General features: G+C 43.0%; 1 protein-coding gene across 2 annotated transcripts in view; it reads left to right on the forward strand.

Moving 5' to 3' along the window:
* Zip102B (Zinc/iron regulated transporter-related protein 102B) overlaps window positions 1-22,500 on the forward strand; it is a 570,902-nt gene that overhangs the window by 539,657 nt on the left and 8,745 nt on the right. For both annotated transcript variants that reach the window (XM_076173514.1, XM_076173425.1), the window contains 2 exons: window positions 314-480; window positions 648-842. In XM_076173514.1, the coding sequence (XP_076029629.1) occupies window positions 314-480; window positions 648-733 (253 nt within the window). In that variant the 3' untranslated portion in view covers window positions 734-842. The remainder of the gene's footprint in view (window positions 1-313; window positions 481-647; window positions 843-22,500) is intronic.

The following is a 22,500-nucleotide window of genomic DNA, read 5'->3' on the forward strand; positions in this document are numbered from 1 at the left end:
ATTTATAGAAATGGTGATTTCCTTAGGGTTACCTTAAAACTGGACAAAACAGTGGAATTAGAAATGCACTTGTTTGATACCTCTTGAAATGTTACCTAGGCAGACAGATAATGTGTTTCTCAGCGCGACTTTGACCGACCTGACTTTTTCTCGTTATTATGGAAATTCACTACTCGGTGGCGCCGCTTCATTAGAAACCAGTCGAAGATTATCCCTCTACACACTGAAGATCTATTTTGGCTAACGCTAGGCGGTTCTATTCAGCTGGGATACACCTCCACGAAACTAACCTCCTGCCGGCGTTTCTCCGCAGTGGCCTGCTTCTGCTCGAGGTCTTCCTGCGTCAGGGGCTCCTGCTGCTGCTGGTCCTCGAGTTTCTGGAACCGCCTCGGAGGATGACGCTTGATGAGCGAGTCGCCCTGGTTGGCGCTCACCTCGAAGGCCACTGGCTGCCCACCGGCTGCAAGGGGAGAGGACGAGGTGAGTCAGTGGCATTTATTGCAGTCTCCTCTTTGGATGTTTTGAGATTTAGAAATGAAGCATTGAATAGTGTGGAGAAAGTAACATGTAAATTAGGCCCGCCTCCACTAAAAGAGGATTATTGATCACACTTAAATTCTACTATCCCTCCTTTACGCTATCCTCAGGTACCTCCTTTGTTACCTGTAAATCTCCAACTCTTCGGAGCGATATTGTCTCCAAGGACAAAGACTATGGTTATTATTATTGTTGACGTATGGAAGACCAATGAGTGGCAACTTGGTGAAGTAAATATAGAGAACACTTGGAGTTTTTATTCCCTTACTGTCGTCTTCACCAGGACCTCCTCAGAGGAAATCATGGTAAGGACCAAACTTTAAATAAAAATTTCAACTGTTTTCCGTGTTTATCTCACCATCTTGCACACATGCATAACATACTTGTAGATATATATTCACGTGCAGTACCTTCTCCCTTGCAATGATGTATGTGTTGTAAGTAGAGCCCAACCTAAAACAAACTGCAAATGTGGCAAAATTAAGTCGCGGATAGCCTACAATAGCTCAATGGAAGCGCGTGCGGCTGGCATCCACTAGGGAAGTCCAGCGCATTGGTTCGAATCATGGTCACGGCGCTAATGTTAGGTAAATAATATATATATATATATATATATATATATATATGTATGTATATGTACATATACTGTATATATGTATATATATATATATATATATATATATATAATATGTATATGTACATATATATACATACATACATATACCAACGCTTTTCCCCCCTTACTAGGGAGGTAGCCAAAAAGGAAAAGGCATAAAATCATTCCCACCTATTCCATCCCAGAAAACACTCCACACCCCTCCACCCTCCCTCCCATCTTAGCACCTCCTAGATGACGGGTCATCCCTGCACACCTGTCCACTGCCCTGGGTCAGAAGCAGTGTCGCAAGACACACCACATCCACAGCAAGGCCGCTTCATTAAATCGGCGACCCCCCCTCTCCGTCCCCCCATATAAAGGAGAAGACGGGGAGAAATCCCTTCGGGCTGCGTCAAAATTTTGCTCACACACACTACCTCACCGGCCATCCCCCCGTCCATTCCATCTCATGCATCACAACATCTTCCATATACAACCATTCTCCATTCACCCCTGTCTTCTGTCCTTTCCCGTCCTTCCTCAACAGACATTCCCCTCTCCCCCAAAGCCCCCTTCACCCCATTCATCCATCTCATCCTAGGACGTCCCCTCATGTTCACTCCCTCCACATCCGCCTTCCATACCTCCTTTACTAGTCTTTCTTCACTCATTCTTTCCATGTGTCCAAACCATCCTAATACTCTTTCATCAACCCTATCTCCCAACTCCCTTTCCACCCCTGTTCTCCTCCTCACCTCCTCATTTCTCTCTATCTAGCCTAGTAACCCCCATCATACTTCTCAGACACTTCATCTCAAACACATTCAAGCTCCTTCTCTCTTCCTCTCTTATGTTCCATGTTTCTGCTCCATACAGTGCTGTTGGCACAATCACTCCTTCATACAGTCTCCTCTTAGCATCCATTACCAAATGTCTATTCCTCATTACACTTTTTAATCCACCAAGGCATTTACTCGCTTCTCTCAATCTACATTCTACCTCCACCTTCACTCCACCTTTTCCTGCCACATTTGCACCCAAGTATCTAAAACTATCCACTTCCTCCAGTTGCTATCCCTTAATGCTCACTTCCAGATTACTGTCACTTTCACCCCTTGTACATCTCATCACCTTACTTTTACCCACATTTATCTTCAGCTTTCTTCTATCACACACTCTCCCAAACTCTGTCACCAACTTCCTCAATCCCTCCTCCGATCCTGCCACAAGCGCAGTGTCGTCCGCAAAAAAGAGCTCGCTCACCTCCCACTTTTCTCCATTTTCTTTAACCATCTCCAATCCCTGACCCACTACCCTTGAATTTACCTCTCGCACTACCCCATCCATGTATGAGTTGAACAGCCAGGGCGACATAACGCATCCTTGACGAAGTCCCACCTTTACCTCGAACCACCCACTCTCTCCATTTCTAATCCTGACACAAGCTCTACTACTTTCATAAAAACTCTTGATAGCTCTGAGAATCTTTCCTCCTATCCCGTATATCCGCATAACCTCCCACAGTGCCTTTCTGTCTACCCTGTCGTAAGCCTTTTCCAGATCCATAAAGGCCCAAAAAACATCTTTCCCCTTTCCTATAGCTTTCTCACATATCCGTCTTACCACAAAAATCTGATCTACACAACCTCTACCTGTCCTAAATCCACACTGTTCCTCACCAATTACTCCCTCTGTTCCTCTCCTAATCCTCTCAATCAAGATCCTCCCATAAGCCTTCCCAACTACACTTAACAAGCTAATCCCTCTGAAACTACTACATTCACACTTGTCCCCCTTTCCCTTGTAAAGTGGAACTATACAAGCACTCCTCCAGTCCTCCGGCACTCTACCCTCTCTCCAGCAAACATTGAATAACCTCACCAACCAGTCCACCATCACTGTACCTCCTTTTTTAAGACATTCTGCATGGCATCCATCCAGACCAGGTGTCTTACCTGCTTTCATCATCTTAACTGCTGCCTTCACTTCATCCTTCCTTATTTCTCCTCCATTTTCCTCACTCATCACTCTCATTTTCTTAGCATTTCCCACTGCAGCTATCTTTCCCTCCCTATCCTCCTTCACATTTAGCAACTCCCTAAAATATTCTACCCATCTTCCCCTTACTCCCTTCTCCTCCATTATCATCTCTCCATCTGCACCTTTTACCTTTCCTTCTCTACTTGATTTGCCTCCTCTTCCTCTCTTAAATTCTTTCCAAAACATCTTTTTATTACTTTCAAAATTTTCTGTCATACTCTTACCCCATTTTACATTTGCTCTCCTCTTTGCCTCCTTTACCTTTTTCTTTACTTCTCTTTTCTTTTCTTTGTACGTCTCATATGACTCCCTCATCCTATTTTGTAACCAATCTGTATAAGCTCGCTTCTTCTCTTCTACAACCTTCTTCATTTCCTCATCCCACCATTCACTACCCTTCCTTCTATTTCCTCCTGTCCTTCTTGTTCCACACACCATCTTTGTACACTTTGTGACTCCCTTCTTGAACCATCCCCATTCCTCCTCCACACCTACCTCTACTCTATCCTTCACTCCCTCCCACTCCTCCTTCAGCTTCTTCTTGTACTCCTTCTCCTTTTCCTCTTCATTCAAAGAGTTCACTCTAAGTACCTCCCTACCTTTTGTCCCTTTCCCCTTTCTCCGTCTGTCCTCCACTCTCAACTTACCTTCCACCAGAAAATGATCTGATATTCCCCCACCCTCTACCCTTAGCACATGTACATCCTTAACTCTTCCTATCATAATCCTATTTACCACTACATAATCCATTAACGCTCTATCTACCACCCTTCCCTCCACCACCCTCTCCCATGTGTACTTATGCTTGACTTTCTTCCGTATTTGCTGTCATCAACTCTCTTTCTAGACACATTTCCACCATCAACTCTCCACTACGATTTTTTCCTGGAACTCCACATTTCCCAACCACTCCATCAATTGGATCCTTTCCTACCCTAGCATTAAGGTCTCCCAGTACTATTACATCTACATTTCTCCCTAAACCCTCTATGCACTCATTTAAATCTATCCAGAAGGCCTCCCTTTCTTCTACACTCTTCTCACTGCCAGGCCCATATGCACTTACAAAAACCCACATCTCCTTTCCCAGTTTCACCCTCATCCACATTATCCTTGAGGAAAACTCCTTCCACTCCGCTACACGTTTACCTATCTCTTCACTTACTAGTATAGCCACCCCTTCCCTCCCTCGCCCTCTCTTCACTCCTGATAACCTCCCACTTACACTCCCAAACTTACAATCGCCCTTCCCTTTCAGCTTAGTTTCACTCAAAGCCAACACATCGATCTTTCTTCTCACAAACATACTACCTATCTCTTCCCTTTTACTCTCATCTGTATCACATCCACGCACATTAAAAGACCCAAACCTTAGGGTTTATATATATATATATATATATATATATATATATATATATATTTATACACAAGTGTGTTTATATATATATATATATATATATATATATATATATGTTATATATATATATATATATATATATATATATATATATTTATATATATATATATATATATATATATATATATATATATATATATATATATATATATATATATATATATATATTATATATATATATATATATATATATATACGTAAAGTAGACCACTTGGAAAAAGAAACAAACGAAGCAGAGCACTTTCGTGTATTACATCCAGTGCAAAAAGTACTTTTTGCCCTGAAGATGTAATGTACTAAAGCGCTCTGCTTCGTTAGTTTCTTTTTCCAAGTGGTCTACTTTGCATAAGTGAACACACGTACCCGTTTTCTTACTAGCATATATACATGTATATATATGTATATATATATGTGTATATATATATATTTGTATATATATATATATATCTAATATAAAAAAAATTTAATGGTTGCTTACGCCGTCCGGTGGTAATTCGGTCACACCTTCGCGTTTGGTGGTAAATCGGTTACACCGCCAACTACGGTGAAGAAGAACTCGAAGAAATCGAAGAAGAAGAGGAAGAACTCGAATAACTCGAAGAAGAAGAAGAAGTAGAACTCGAAGAAGAAATCGAAAAACTCGAAGAAGAAGAACTCGAAGAACTCGAAGAACTCGAAAAAGAAGAACTCGAAGAACTCGAAAAAGAAGAACTCGAAGAAGAACTCGAAAGAGAAGAACTCGAAGAAGAACTCGAAGAAGAAGGAGAACTCGAAGAAGAAGAACTCGAAGAAGAACTCGAAGAACTCGAAGAAGAACTCGAAGAAGAACTCGAAGAAGAACTCGAAGAACTCGAAGAAGAACTCGAAGAACTCGAAGAAGAACTCGAAGAAGAACTCGAAGAAGAACTCGAAGAACTCGAAGAAGAACTCGAAGAAGAACTCGAAGAACTCGAAGAAGAACTCGAAGAAGAACTCGAAGAAGAACTCTTTATTTTCCAAAAAAGGGGCGTAGCCCAGGGCGCGCAGCGCCGCAGGCCAAGGCCCCCGGCGTAGCTGGGCCGGCGCAGCCGGTGGGCTTGTATATATATATATATTGTTATGACTCAGGCTGGAAAGATATTTGTTAACCACAATGGCATACCGAGTGCCCAAGCCACAACAAAGTTAGAAGGGGGATATAGAACGCATCAGATATTTGGTATGCCAAAAGACAGGACAGTATCAACCATTTAATATTTCAGTATGAAATATAATCAAACATACAGCATAAGTTAACAAAACAATAATAATATTAATCCTAACACACAATAGGAATAAACGGGGAATGAGATATGTAGAATGTTTAAGAATGGGTAAGACTGAAACCTGGCACGTCGAGTCGTCGGTTGTCCAAGCAATGATTACTTTCAATCCAGAGGGGGCGAAGCTGGCAGCTAGCTAGAAGCGAGTCTGTTGAGCGTGGGGAATGCCTAGCTTTATATAGGGGAACTAGGCTGACGTTTTGGCCAGTGATTGGCTGAGGGCAGTCATTCAGACATAACTGCTGAACTACCGCATGGCTGCGGAGCGACCGAAGTGGGGGGTGGAGGAGGAGGCTGACTGCTTGTTTCTTCGGAGTAGGATGGCAGTGTAGTAGGAAGGGTGTCATTTAGGTGAATGGGTACTTTGACACCTGGATGGGGTACCGTGTCACCTGGCTAGGGGTAATATCGTGACACCCCCCCACCGAAGACCTCCGAAGGGGAACACGAAGGAGGTTAGGTGACTGGAGCCCGGGAGAGAGTATCTGCTATGATGTTGTCAGGCCCTTTTATGTGGTGGATATCTAGATGGTACTATTGTAAGGTTAGAGCCCAACGAATAATTTTCTGATTCTGCAGCTTTGCTTTCTGAATGAAAGCGAGAGGGTTATGGTCGATGAATATCTTGATGGGTGTTGTTGATGACTGGAGATAACACCGAAACTTCTTGATTGCCAGGACGAGGTATAGGGCTTCCTTCTCTATGGTGGAGTAGCTCTCTTGATGTTTGTTGAGCTTTGCCGAGAAGAAGGCCACAGGATGGAGAATGGTGGAGGTAGGATCAGGTTGTAGCAACACTGCGCCCACTCCAACTCCACTGGCATCTATTTGCAGGTGGAATGGTAGGTGGTAGTTAGGCGTCTTTAGCACCGGTTCGGAAGTCAGGAACGATTTGATGTTCTCGAAAGACGTCTGGCAGGATGGGGACAACTGGAAGGATTTGGCCGAGCTGGTCAGGTCGGTAAGGGGAGCCGCGACGGTGGAGAAGTTCTTGCAGAAGCGGCGATAATAACCGGCCATCCCAAGGGACCTCATCACCTCCTTCCTTGTCCTTGGTGTAGGGAAGGCTAGGATCGCTTCTACGTTGGCTTTCTTGGGCCGCACCGAACCACCACCTACGGTGTGGCCTAGGTAAGTCACGGTCCCTCGAGCAAACACGGACTTCTACAAGTTGATCACCAAGCCCGCCTCCTTCAGACGATGGAATAGACCATCTAATCGGGTCAAGTGGTCTTCCCAGTTGTCAGCTACCACCACCACATCGTCGAGATATGCTCCTACTCCAGGTAGACCTTGGATGACAGCATTGATTAACCTCTGGAAGGTAGCAGGGGCATTAGTAAGTCCAAACGCCATCACTCTGTATTAGTACAGACCAAAAGAGGTTACGAAGTCAGAGATGGCTTTCGCTTCTTGGGTTAAGGCTACTTGATAATAGCCTTTGAGCAAGTCTATGGTAGATATGAAAGGGGCATCACTTATCATATCTAGTAACTGTTCAATAAGGGGCAACGGGTATGCATCCCGGACGGTGACATCGTTTATCTTACGATAGTCTGTACACATACGAAACGTGTTATCTGCCTTTGGTACCAAAAGGCAGGGTGAAGCCCAAGGGGAATGGCTAGGTTCTGCCAAACCATGATCTAGGAGATACTGGACTTCTTCTTTAAGAATTTCAGTCTTTTCGGGGTTTAAGGGATATGGACGCTGTCTAATGGGAGCTTGATTTGTATCTTTTAACTGGATATTATGTTGGAAAACATTGCATAAGCCTGGGTAGTGTAGGGTAATTTCTGGAAACCGTCTAATGACACTGATTAATTGAGTTTTTTGACTTGGGTGAAGCCCAGAGAGATACTTATCCAGGTGGTGCAATGTTTCCCTATTGGAGAAGGCACTGTTGGGCAGGGGGGAAATCTGTAGTTGGGGTGCCTTCGTCCTTCGGCAATGTTACAGGATTCACAATAGATATGGGCATGGTCTTGGTATCCTCCTCTGGTGGTCTGGAAAGGTAACGTTTGATAAGATTTATGTGTACCAGCTGCTGTTTTTTCCTTCTGTCAGGAGTTTCAATTACATAATTTAAAGGTCCTTGTTGTTCTAGGATCTTATATGGACCAAAGAACTTTTTATGAAAAAGGTTAGTTGATGGAGGGAGAAAGGCTAACACCATATCTCCTACCTTGAAAGTTCTTACTTTGGAGGTTCTATCATACTCCATCTTACTCCTTTTCTGGAACTGGGAAAAATGGGCTTTGGACACAGCTCTCACCTCCTGCAATTTATTTATCAAATTCTGGACATATGAATTAACATTAGTTTTCTCTTGATTCGATTTAAACCATTGTTCTTTGAACAAGGTTAAGGGTCCTCTTAAGGATCGCCCGTATAACAATTCAAAGGGTGAGAACCCCATGGCCTCATGGTTAGCTTCTCTGATGGAGAAGAGAATCCAATCGATATTAGAGTCCCAACTAGATCCTGTATCTAGGCAATATTTGCGCAGCATGGCTTTCAGCGATTGATGGTACTTTTCCACACAACCCTGAGATTGCGGGTGGTAAGCGGAGGATGTAACATGCTCTATTCCTAACTCCGTAAGGACCTGGTTGAAAAGAGAACTAGTAAAATTGGTTCCTTGATCAGATTGAATTTGTCTAGGGATTCCTTTAGAGGTAAACATTGACAATAAGGGTTTAATGATTGATTGGGCTGAAATTGAATTAAGAGGAAATGCCTCCGGGTAACGGAAAGCCACATCGACAACAGTTAACATGTATTCATTACCATTTTTTGATTTAGGTAATGGTCCCACACAATCTATAATTATTTTATCAAAGGGTTCCTCACTGATAGGAATGGGCTTAAGTGGGGCTTTAGGAATGTTTTGATTTGGCTTACCCGCAGCCTGGCAGACGTGACAGGTCCTGATGAAGTTAGAGATGTCTTTTCGCATTCCTGGCCAGAAAAAATGATCAAATATTTTGAAGTATGTGTTCCTCACTCCTAAGTGTCCTGCGAAACCATCATGAGCTAATTTCAATACACTATTTCTGACTGAGCGAGGAAGTACAATTTGGCGTTTTTCTGCCCATGTTTGTAGCTTATGTATACTCTCATCAAGATTCCATCTTGAAAATAGAAGCAAGGGGTGGTGTCTATGTCTTTGGTTGTGGCTATGTGTAGTAAGTAGGAGAGTGTATCATCCTTTTGTTGAGCTTGGACGAGTTCGTCCTTGGTTAGTGTTTTGTTGATTAAATCCTCCTTACCAAAGGATGGAGGAGAGGTGGGTAAGGACTTGAGTAAGGATGAGGAATGCGAGAGTGGAGAAGAAGACGTTACCTTACTTTGGGATCGAGTTACAGCACAGGCTGGAAACAGATGTGGACAACTCTCATCCAATTCAAGGGTGGGACTTGCAGGTAAAGGTTTACCTACTGTCCTTGGTGGGGGAACGATTAGGGTATCAGCGAGATAGTTACCCAAGAGGAACTTTATCCCGTGAATAGGTAAGGATCCGTGACGTACTGCAACTTGCACTTGAGAAGTAAGGAATGCACATTCTAGATAAACTTCTGCTAGGGGGTAAGAAGTTTGACTTGTAAGATCAGACAATAAAACGTTTTCACCTGTAAATGCATTGGATATATTGGGAATGACATCTGAGAGGAGAATTGACTGGGCTGCCCCTGTATCCCTAAATATGGTAACGGGGTAATTAGGACCACCTTTATGTAAAGATACTTTTCCTTGGAAAATGTATGGGTCAAAAGAAGTATGGGGATTATGAACATTAGAGGCTGCAATAGGTTTAGATTTGGCACTATGATCTTTAAATTTGCTTGAGGCTTTACAACCTGGATGATTACATTCTTGAATGAAGTGACCTGTCTTTTTACAATAACTACACTGTACTGTCTGGGAAATACGATTATAATTTATGTTACTTCCTACTTTACCACCTGCTCCTTCATGGCGATAACCAGAAGAGGATCTCACGAGTTTCGCTTCCTCATGTCTCTATCATCAAGGCTTGGGCATCAGCTAACTCGGCGGCCTGGATCAGGTCTTTTTCCCTTCTATCTTCTACATATCTCAAAATGTGAAAGGGGATTTTACTTTTCCATTCCTCCAGGACTATAGTATTGAGAAGTTCTGAAAAGGTAGTTACATCTATAGCTTCTAAATTTTTTTTACACTGTCTAAGTTTTTCTGAGGCAAATTAAACATAAGTTTGAGCATGAGATTTTGTTAAAGATCAAAATTTTTGTCTATAGCCATCAGGGGTTAGAACATACGCATGTAGAACCTGTTTCTTAACAAAATCGTAATCGTCGGGCCTGTCTAAACTATTGTACACCTGAAGAGCTTTTCCTGTTAATTTTGGAGTTAGTATTGTAAGCCAGTCATCTTTGGGCCATACCTGTTTGAGAGCTATTGCTTCAAAGATTTTGAAGTAGCCGTCTACATCCTCTGGTGAAAATGCAGGGATTAAAGAAGACAAATTACCTACATTCAGTCGTACTCCTTTCTCCTGAATGTCTAATTCTCTTTCTTTGCTTTTCTCTTGTATTGTGATTTCCTTAGTTCTGAGGTTTTTTCCACTTCTAATCTCTCTCTTTCCAATGCTAATTTCTCTCTCTCCAATTCTCTTTCCTTTTCTAATCTTTCTCTTTACAATTCTAATTTTAATTCTCTTTCCTTTTCTAATATTTCTCTTTCCAATTCTCTTTCCTTTTCTAATCTTTCTCTTTCCAATTCTCTTTCCTTTTCTAATCTTTCTCTTTCCAATGCTAATTTTGATTCTCTTTCCTTTTCTAGTCTTTCTCTTTCCAATTCTAATTTTGAATGTTCTAATTGAAACTGATATTTTAGTCTTAATTGTTCCAGTTGCATATTGTCTGCTGGTTGGGTTGTCGGGGATTGTCTGGTAGGAGATTGTCCAGGGCTAAGAGACTCGGCCGTTGCTCCATTCTGGTCTTTTGGGAATGTCAAATTGGGAGTAATCTGTGTGTCTTTGGCTCCTGTCTCTATTATTCCTAATTGAACCAGCTGTTCTACCACTATTTTCTTTATTGCGCTTTTGGGCTTTGAGGACTGAATGTCTATGTTATAGTATCTCACTATGTCCTTCCAATCATCTTTAGTAACTTGTCCCTGGAAGGTTACATACGAGGGATTGGCCACAAAATCTTCCAATTCGAATATTTTACTGAGACTTGAGGACTAGTCGTAACCAGTTGTTGATAGACTAAGACGTGTGAGTTTAAACAAGAATAGCCCTTCGATAACGAAAACAGGCCCTCTGATTCCGGTTACCGTTATACCCATCAATCTAGCCTATGATTTTGTTCGTGTGAAAAGATGCTCGTCTATATAGAAATCTATTTGATAGCGAGTGATACTTGATATAGAGACTTGAATGGATACTGGGATATTTGGATGTAGTATTCGATTGAGACAGGCATCCAACTAGAGATACTTGAACGAAATGAAATGAGACTTGGGTAAGGATGAATACTCCGATACTTGAGCGATAGTTGATACTTACGATACACGAACAAAATGAGTCTGGAGGAGTGGAAAGAAACACTATCAAATCCTAACCACTGATAGAATCCATTAGTGTGGGCTAAACACTTAAATGGGAATGAATTCTATATGGCTGCTAGTCCCGCTTGTTAATTATAAGTAATTTTGCGGTGTGTACCAAACGGGTCGTTTATTCCCGAAAGACTTTAAACGACACACAAAATTAAACATTGTTGGTCAGTTTTCGACTCTTAGAATTATGATTGCATTTAATATCTAGAATAATGATTGTATTTAATACTGAAAATAAATGTTAAGGCACTGTCCTGAAATAAGATGATTAATGAAAAAGAGGGGGGAGGAGGTAACAACTTACTCAGTAGTTACGTGGAACAGTTACGGAGATCCTATGCATTGGTCGCCACTTGTTAGGGCTCAGGCTGGAAAGATATTTGTTAACCACAATGGCATACCGAGTGCCCAAGCCACAACAAAGTTAGAAGGGGGATATAGAACGCATCAGATATTTGGTATGCCAAAAGACAGGACAGTATCAACCATTTAATATTTCAGTATGAAATATAATCAAACATACAACATAAGTTAACAAAACAATAATAATATTAATCCTAACACACAATAGGAATAAACGGGGAATGAGATATGTAGAATGTTTGAGAATGGGTAAGACTGAAACCTGGCACGTCGAGTCGTCGGTTGTCCAAGCAATGATTACTTTCAATCCAGAGGGGGCGAAGCTGGCAGCTAGCTAGAAGCGAGTCTGTTGAGCGTGTTTGTTTTTTTTTTTGTTGGATCTTTAAGGCTATCGACCTATAATGAGGTCATTAAGCCTGGTGTGAACCTGCGATCCTTTTTAATCTACCATTATAATTTCCACAATAGTCCTGTAGTGCGCAAATAAAATACTACTTTGTCAATAAGTAAACGGTCGTCGGTCAGAAGATTTGTGGTGCTTAGTTGAATTTTCTTAAGTTTGCAGTGTTGTATAAGCGCTTTGCGCTGTGTGTTGTATCTTGAGCAGTGTATGAGTATGTGTCTTATGGATAGTATAGTGTTGCAGGTGTTGCATTGTGGAGGAAATACGCCATTAATGTATGGGTTTAGGTGGGTGAGGCGGGTCGAATTCATCCTCAGTCTTGCTATGGCGATTTCCTCCTGTCTGTTATTTCTGTATGATGTCGACCAATCTGTTATGTGTTCCTTTTGTTTGTGCGAGATGTCGAGATTGTTCCACTGGAGTTGCCAGTGGGTGTGTAATTGTTTTCTTAAAACAGAATTGAAGGTTCCTATGTCCAGGGGTATGTCGGTAATAGAGTCTATTTCTAAGGCAGTTTTGGCTAAGGTGTCCGCTTTCTCATTCCCGAAGATCCCAATGTGACTGGGAACCCAAGAGAGAGTAATGGACTTGTTAGTTATCGACAATGTGCTAATGATTTTGCCCAAGAGGAAGTTCTCCATATGGTTACCTGACTTAATTGACTGAAGTGCACTTAGTGAATCTGTGAATATGACGAAATTACTATGTGTGTCAGATTGAGCATATTCTAAGGCTTGATATATACCGTAGAGTTCGGCGATATATATGCTCGTATGGTCCGGCAATCTGAACATCATCCGGGTTTGGTTGCAGTATAACCCTGTCCCAGTTTTGGGGCCGCACTTGGAGCCATCAGTGTACAGTGCCCTGTGGTCATTGTACTTATGGATGGTCTCCAGGGTCTTCTGTCTCAGTTCTTCTGTGGAAGACGTATTCTTCTTGAGGTCTTGATTGATGTTGACCTTCGGGGCGATGTTTTTCCACGGTGGTAGATGGGTGGCTTCCAGCTGTTCTATTGACCACAGTGGCACTGAGTACTGCTCACACAAGGATCGGATCCTGATGGAAAGGGGATTTAGGCTGGAGTTGGTGAAGTGCTCGTGTTGTTTGATGGTCTCCTTGCAGGGATGTCGAGGGATGCGAAGCACTTTGGCGACGTATCGTAGTGCAAGGAGCTCGCGCCTGTAGTGGAGGGGGGTTACATTTGCTTCAACCTCCAGCCTTTCGATTCTTGTGCAGCGTAATTCTCCAAGCGCTATTCTTAGACCTTTGTTTTGGATGATGTTCAGGGGTTGTAACGTGGTTGGTGTTGCCGAACCATAAATGACACCCATAGTCTAGTTTAGATCTAATCAGGGACTTATAAATCATTAGCAGGGATTTCCTATCTGCTCCCCAATTTGGGCCCGTTAGTTTACGTAGCAAATTAATTCTCTTGTTACACGCATCAACTAAGTATTTTACATGGGCCTTCCAGCTTAGCCTGGAGTCCAGTCTCAGGCCAAGGAAAAAGGTTGAATTTTGTACTGGAATGGGAGTACCATGTAATTGCAGATTTATTTCTGCCTGGGCTCTGCGTGAAAATACAATTACTGTTGACTTTAATTCCGAAAACTTAAATCCCCATTTGTCAGACCAGTCCTGGAGCGAGTCCAGGGCCAGTTGTACGCGAGAGCCGGAAAACTTGGCGTTCGGTGAGGAATGCCAGATTCCGACGTCGTCAGCGTATAATGAGTATTTAAGGTTCCGAGGTGGAGCGGGTAGAATATCGTTTATCAGCAACATAAATAATGTGGGACTTAACACACTTCCCTGTGGTACGCCATTTTCTTGTGTGCGTACTGTTGAATAATAATTTTGATTTTTAACGGAAAAAGTTCGTTCTTTTAAGAAATTTTGAATGAAAATAGGGAGATTCCCTCTAAGGCCAAGTGCATAGAGTTTTTCGAGGATACCACGTCGCCATGCCATGTCGTAGGCTCTTTCCAAATCTAAAAAGCAAGCAATAAGATATTCTTTCCTCTCAAAGGAGGAGAGGATATCTTGTTCTAAGTTGACCAAATGGTCAAGACTACTTCTATTTTTCCTGAAACCACATTGGGCAGGAACTATTAAATTTTGAGACTCTAGGATGAATTTTAATCTGTTATTGGCCATACGTTCTAATACTTTGCATAAGCAGTTGGTAAGCGCTATAGGGCGATAAGAGGAAGGACTCTTTGGGTCCTTCCCCTTTTTGAGAATAGGTATGACGTGGGCATGTCTCCATGTTTTTGGGAATTCTTGACTAATCCAAATTGCGTTGTATATTTCTAATAATTTTTCCAGTGAAATTGAATTCAAATGTTGCAGCATCTCATACCTAATCTCATCTGGGCCAGCAGAGGTTCCTCTACACGAGCTTAAGGCTTGTTGAAGCTCGTGTAGTTGGAAGGGGGTGTTATAATCGTGGTGTGTCTGTGTATGGAAGATCAGAGGTTCTGCTTCCCGTCTTTGTTTGTGTTGTAAAAAGGTTGGTGAGTAGTTATTTGTGTTGCTTGTTTGCGTAAATGTGTCTGCGATTGTGTTTGCGATGTCCAGGGGAGCATCTACAAACGTGTTTCCAATGGTTAGGGTCTTAATGTTTGGTGTATATTTGCCGTCGATTTTACGGACGGCTGACCAGATTTGTGATAGAGGAGTGTTTGCGTTTATTGTGGAGATGTAATCATGCCAAGACTTTCGTTTGGCTTGTTTTATTGTTCTACGGGCCTCTGCTTGCGTCTTTTTAAAAGTAATAAAATTTGGTGCAATGGGGTTATTCTTAAAAGTTCGATATGCCCTATTCCGCTTGCAAAGTGCTTTTCTGCAGTCTGATGTCCACCAGGGAACTCTATGCTTGTGAAATACCGAGGTTTTTGGTATATGCTTAATAGCTGAATTCAAAATCGAGTTGGATAAATTGAATATTTTGTCATCCATATTATCCCCTGTGATGTTGACGTTGGTGGTTGTGCTATAATTTTCCCATTTGGCTTTTTTGTTGTTTAATTTGGGACTGGGTGGGGGTGGGTTGTCTCCGTAGGCTGGAGGAGCCGTAGCGTGGTCACCCCCTATTTTTAGTATTACTGGGAAATGATCGCTGAGCATGGTGTCGTCATGCGTATTCCATTGTGTGATGTCAGACAACGCAGGAGATGATATGGATAAATCTATACATGAAAATGAACCCCTAGTATCGTTTACTCGAGTGGGACTGCCAGTGTTTAGGAGGACCAGGTTGTTATTGATTGAGCACTTCTTCCATCTGCTCCCCTCGTGGAGAGGTTTTGTTGCTACCCCACATGCGATGGTGGGAGTTGAAATCTCCCACTATCAGTTTGTGGTGGGGTAGTTGTTCTATCAACCCGTTTAGTTCCTCTAGTGGAAAACGAGGGTCGGGAGGTAGGTACAGGGAGCAGATGGTTACGAGTTTGTTGTGCAGTTTCGTTTTTATAGCGACTGCTTCCAAGGTGGTGGCCAGTGGTAGTTCCACTTGGGGAAGGCAGTCGCTGACTGCAACTGCGACCCCCCCTCCAGGCGCCAACCTGTCCTTCCTATAGGTGGTGTAGTTCTTCAGTTTGAACTCAACACTGGGGTCAAGGTGAGTCTCTTGTAGACAAATAACTGAGGGGTTGTTGAGCGAGTTAAAAATTATTAAGTCATTTAATTTACTTCTAACACCTCGGCAATTCCACTGGATTATTTTCATTATTATTTTTTTTAATTTATTTATTTATTTTTTTTTTTATTCATTTATTTATTTATTTATTTATTGTTATTTTTTTTTTTATCTGCTTCGGTTTCTTCCTTTCTTGGCCTTAGTGGGAGAGGTGTGTTTAGCCCCGGATGAACGGTCTGGGCTGGTAATAGGACTTAAAAGTCGTTTTTGGGAAACGGAGATCTCCATATTGACATCCTCTTCAGTACGTGTGGGCACACGTTTGGAAGGCTCTGGGATGGCCGGGGAAGGAAGGTGCGAGTGAGTTTGCCTGTTACTTTGGCGGTGTTCTTTGTCCTTGGAGTGCTTGCTCTCAGTTTGCGTTTCAATTGTTCTATAGGTTTTCTTTACTGCCGAAGCATAGGAAGTTGCTCCGGAGGTACTAGTTGGGGTAACTAGTCTTTCCATCACACGCTTCCTTGCTTCGTAAAAAGGATATGCCACAAGTTGCTTTTTCGGTACAAATTTGTTTTTCTATCTTGAAAGTGGGACATTCTCGGGAGGTGGATGCATGATTGTTATTGGAGGGACAGTTAACACATTGAAACACGTTATTAGAGCAGGCATCCGTAGGATGTTCGCCTGCACACTTACCGCATACGACTGTTTGTTTGCTGCAGAATTTGGCAAGGTGACCATATTTGAAACACTTGTTGCAGCGCAAAGGGTTGGGGACATATGGTCGTGTTGGGACATGAAAGAATCCTAATTTTGACGTGGTCAGGGAGGGTTGTTGAATTGAATGTGAGAATTATCAGGGGCGTGTTCACTCGCATGTTCTTTTCTCGGTCCAGTCGCGTTATAAATTTAACATCAAGTATTCCTTCCGATTTCATCTCATCGAGGATGTCACATTCCTCCATGGTCATCAAATCTCTGCAGTGGATTACTCCTCTGCAGGAGTTGAGGGACCTAGGGAGGGATGCAGCAACATCGAAGTTATGGAATTTCCTAGCCTTAAGAAGATCGCGTGTAGCTCTCCCAGAGTTGGTGGTAACTTGGAGGTCTCCGCTTCTAAGTTTCTTAACTTGGCTAATATCATTGGTGAATTGCGAAAGACATTTTTTGAGCATAAATGGGTTCAGGTCAGCTAATCGGGTCTGGTCAGAATGAAGGAAAACGTGTCTAGCCTTGTCCGGGTCGATATTGGGGTCGTCAGGGGAGGTCTTCCTAGTTTGCAGGGATGGAGTTGAGGACTCCATCCTGCGCGTTGGGGTGGGGGGACGAGCCCCCTGGTACACAGAAAAAATGTGCTCAGCAGAGCAAAAATACAATATAAAGGGGGTCACACAGCTTCCTTTGGCGACTGGTGACAGCCGCGTAATAGGACCACTGTGTGCCCAGTGGTACGGGGTCTACACTACTTCTAAACTACGATAGATGTTGCTAGATTTCGCCGGGCCGGACGACGAAGAAGTCTCACGAGCCAACAAGGGCTCGTGCGGATCCCGGAGAGCTACGAAATAACGAGAAAGGTGGTACAAGGAAAAAGTACTGGGAAATGCCCAGAGGTGGGTGGCAGTGTAACTGCCAAAAAAGCTTTCCAACGTAAAGCTGGACCACGATTACAGTTAACTCTAGGGAGTAGCCCTAGCAAGCTTAACTATGCTCGTGTGAGTGCGTCTGTCTGCTGCCAAGGGCTGCCGACGACTGTGTTGAGTGTGGGGAATGCCTAGCTTTATATAGGGGAACTAGGCTGACGTCTTGGCCAGTGATTGGCTGAGGGCAGTCATTCAGACATAACTGCTGAACTACCGCTTGGCTGCGGAGCGACCGAAGTGGGGGGTGGAGGAGGAGGCTGACTGCTTGTTTCTTCGGAGTAGGATGGCAGTGTAGTAGGAAGGGTGTCATTTAGGTGAATGGGTACTTTGACACCTGGATGGGGTACCGTGTCACCTGGCTAGGGGTAATATCGTGACAATATATATATATATATATATATATATATATATATATATATATATATATACATACATATACCAAAGGCTTTCTCCCCCATACACGGGGGGTAGCAAAAAAAAAAAAAAAAAAAAAAAAAAAAAAAAAGATAGAAATAACTCCAACCCATTTCATTTCCCATATATTCCACTCCCCTCCACCCTCCTCCCTCCCTCCTATCTTGGCACATCCTGGATGACGGGACATCCCTGCATCCTGTCCACTGCCCTGGGTCAGAAGCAGTGTCGCAAGACACAGCACATCCACAGCAAGGCCGCTTCATTAATTCAGCGACCCCCCCTCTCCGTCCCCTCATGCAGGAAAGGAGAAGACGGGGAGAAATCCCTTCGGGCTGCGTCAATTTTTTTCTCATACATACTTTCTCACCCCCCATCCCCCACCCACTCCCCCTCATGCATCACAACATCATCTATACACAACCCTTCTCCATTCACCCCTATCTTCTGTCCTCTCCCGTCCTTCCTCAACAGACATTCCTCTCTTTTGTAAAGCCCCTTTCACCCCATCCATCCATCTCATCCTAGGTCGCCCACTCATATTCACTTCTTCCACCTCCGCCTTCCACACTTCTTTTACTAATCATTCTTCACTCATTTTTTCCATGTGTCCAAACCATCCTAATACTCTTTCATCAACCCTATCTCCCACCTCCCTTTCAACCCCCATTCTCCTCCACACCTCCTCATTTCTCACTCTATCTAGCCTAGTAACTCCTATCATACTTCTCAGACATTTCATCTCAATCTCATTCAAACTCCTTCTCTCTTCCTCTTTCATGTTTCATGTTTCTGCCCCGTACATTGCTGTTGGCACAATCACTCCTTCATATAACCTCCTCTTAGCATCCATTCCCAAATGTCTATTTCTCATTACACTTTTTAATCCACCAAGGCATTTACTCGCTTCTCTCAATCTACATTCTTCCTCCACCCCCACTCCTCCCTTTCCCGTCACATTCACACCCAAGTATCTAAAACTATCCACTTCCTCCAGTTTCTCACCCTTAATGCTCATCTCCAGCCTGTTGTCACTCTCTCCCCTTGTACATCTCATCACCTTACTTTTGCCCACATTCATCTTCAATTTCCTTCTTTCACACACCTTCTCAAACTCTGTCACTAACTTCCTCAATCCCTCCTCTGGTCCTGCTACAAGCGCAATGTCGTCAGCAAACAACAGCTGGCTCACCTCCCACTTTTCTCCATTTTCTTTAATCATCTCTAACCCCTGACCCACTACTCTTGCATTCACCTCTCGCACCACTCCATCCATGTAAAGATTGAACAGCCAGGGCGACATAACGCACCCCTGACGAAGTCCCACCTTTACCTCAAACCATTCACTCTCTCCATTTCTAATCCCAACAAAAGCTCTACTACTTTCATAAAAACTCTTGACTGCTCTTAACAGCTTTCTTCCTATCCCATATATTTGCAGTACCTCCCACAGTGCCTTCCTGTCTACCCTGTCGTAAACCTTTTCCAGATCCATAAAAGTCCCAAAAACATCCTTACCTTTTCCTATAGCTTTCTCACATATCTGTCTTACCACAAAAATCTGATCTACACATCCCCTACCTGTCCTAATACCACACTGTTCCTCACCAATTACTCCCTCTGTTCCTCTCCTAATCCTTTCACTCAAGACCCTCCCATAAGCCTTCCCAACTACACTCACACTTGTCCCACTTTCCTTTGTAAAGCGGAACTATACAGGCACTCCTCCAGTCTTCGGCACTCTACCCTCTCAAACAAACATTAAATAACCTCACCAGCCAGTCCACCATAACTGTACCTTCTTTCTTCAGACATTCTGCAAGGCATCCATCCAACCCAGGTGCCTTACCTGCTCTCATCATCTTAACAGCTGCCTTCACTTTATCTATCCCTATTTCTCCTCTATTTTCCTCACTCCTCACTCTCATTTTCTTAGCGCTTCCCACTGCAACTACCTTTCCCTCCCTATCCTCCTTCACATTTAGCAACTCCCTAAAATACTCTGCCCACCTTCCTCTTCTCTTCCATTATCATCTCTCCATATGCACCTTTTACCTTTTCTTCTCTACTTGATTCGCCTCCTCTTCCTTTTTTAACTTCCTTCCAAAACATCTTTTTATTGCTTGCAAAATTTTCTGTCATACTCTTTCCCCATTTCACATCTGGTCTCCTCTTTGCTTCCTTTATCTTATGCTTAATTTCCCTTCTCTTTACTTTGTACCTCTCATACGATTCCCTCGTCCTAAAATGTAGCCAATCTATGAATGCCTGCTTCTTCTCTTCTACTCCTTTCTTTGCTTCCTCATCCCACCACTCACTACCCTTCTTTCTATTTCCTCCAGCCCTCCTTGTTCCACACACCATCTTTGCACACCTTATGACTCCCTCCTTGAACCATCCCCATTCCTCTACTCCTAGTTCTACTCTATCATTTACTCTCTCCCACTCCTCTCTCAGCTTCTTCTTATACGCATTCTCCTTTTTTTTCTCATTTAAGCAGTTCACTCTAAGTATCTCCCTACCTTCTGCCCTTTTCCTCTTTTTCCTCCTATTCTCTCCTCTCAATTTACCTTCCACCAGGAAATGATCTGATATTCCCCCACTCTCTCCCCTTAGAACATGTACATCCTTAACTCTCCCTACCATACTCCTGGTCACCACTATATAGTCCATTAACGCTCTATCTGCCACCCTTCCATCCACCACCCAACCACCACCACCCTCTTCCTAAACACTGTATTTGCTATCAGCAACTCTCTTTGAAGACACATCTCCACCATCAATTCTCCACTACGATTTTTGCCTCGAACTCCATACTTCCCAATCACTCCGTCAATTGGTTTATTTCCTACCCTAGCATTTAGGTCTCCCAATACAACTACATTGGCATTTCTCCCTAATCCCTCTATGCACTCATTTATATATACCCAGAATGCCTCCCTTTCCTCTACGCTCATCTTAATACTAGGTCCATACGCACTTACAAAAACCCACATCTCCTTTCCCAGCTTCACCTTCATCCACATCAACCTTGATGACACCTTCCACTCCACTACCCGCTTACTTATCTCTTCACTTACTAGTATAGCCACTCCTTCTCTCCCTCGTCCCCTCTTCACTCCTGAGTACCTCCCAGCTACACTCCCAAACTCACAGTTTCCCCTTCCTTTCATTTTAGTTTCACTCAAAACCAGTACATCCATCTTTCTTCTCACAAACATACTGCCTATCTCTTCCCTTTTACTCTCATCTGTACCACATCTACGCACATTAAAAGACCCAAACCTTAGGGTACTGGTTGGAAAACTCCCAGACTCTCTCATGCCTTTACTTTCTTTTTTAGGAATGTCCCCTTATGGGGCTACAGGTAATAGGACCCCTAATCCCATCCCCCGTCCCTTTTCTGTCGCCTTTTACGACTCAAGTGGAAATACTGGGTGGCAGTATTCTTTTCTTCCACCACAGGGTAGGTAGGCGAAAAAAGGAAATGAATATTCAGAGAAATGGTACAGTGCAGTAACAAGGGGTTGGGGAACAGCATAACGGAGGGATAGTCGTAGCATAAAAGTGTCATAATTTCTCTATGAACAGAGTTTTCCTCTATCACAGACAAAATGATGCATGACTCTGGTCCGTAAGGGCGTCCCATATAGACCCTAAAGTATCAACTGCATGCTACTTTGCCACACTAACATGCAACAAATACCCCAGACGGGTATATATATATGTTGAAGTGCGTAAGACAGAATGAGTGGAAGGGAGGTGAGGTAAACATCAGGAACCGTTGGAGTTTTATTACTAACGATTCGTCCTGAAAGGACTTCCTCAGAGTGTACACAAACAAATCATTGACAGCTTATATACTTTCAGCTTACCCCGTTCCTCCCCGTTCGTCTTCGCTCCTCATGCACCACCGTTCGGCATCACGAAGAACCAAGCTGGCCGTTACTCTCGCCAATTTGACAAATCAATCATGGTGGTTACTACATGGATGTAAATTGATGTAGGCTGCCTCAATTACTTTTCTTCTCTGTTTCGTTAGACTTTTATGTAGCACCTCTGTTCTTTCTCAATCTGATAGGTGGCCAAAGTTGTCAAGGTGGACCACTAACGAGTTTAAAGTTCTGTGAGCTCTGACGTCGCTTTTGTGTTCATAGGTACTTTTTTTATCCCTCTGCTGGTTTCTCCGAAATAACTAACGGGACAGCTTTTGCATGGTATTTTGTAAATCAAGCTGTTCTCTTCTATTTCGACTTTACCATTGTTCTTATTCCTCACAATCTCTCCTATCCTAGTACCAGTGCCGAACGCAATTTTTAACCTTGCCCGCGTGAACAATTGTTCCATTTTACTCGCGCGTCTTGAGTTGGGGACGGACAAAAACCTACCACTGTCAACCTTACTCTCTCCTCTTTTATCTCCTCTGCTTCTTTTATTTATTCTTAGGGCCTTCTCCCTCAATCTGTGTAAAACACCTTCTGGATACCGTAGTTTTTTGAAAATATAAAAAATGTGATTGATCTCTTCCTGGAGGAATTCC

The sequence above is a fragment of the Oratosquilla oratoria genome, chromosome 1 (assembly GCF_046742065.1).
Source record: "Oratosquilla oratoria isolate Oo_2021 chromosome 1, ASM4674206v1, whole genome shotgun sequence".
Lineage (NCBI taxonomy): Eukaryota > Metazoa > Arthropoda > Malacostraca > Stomatopoda > Squillidae > Oratosquilla > Oratosquilla oratoria.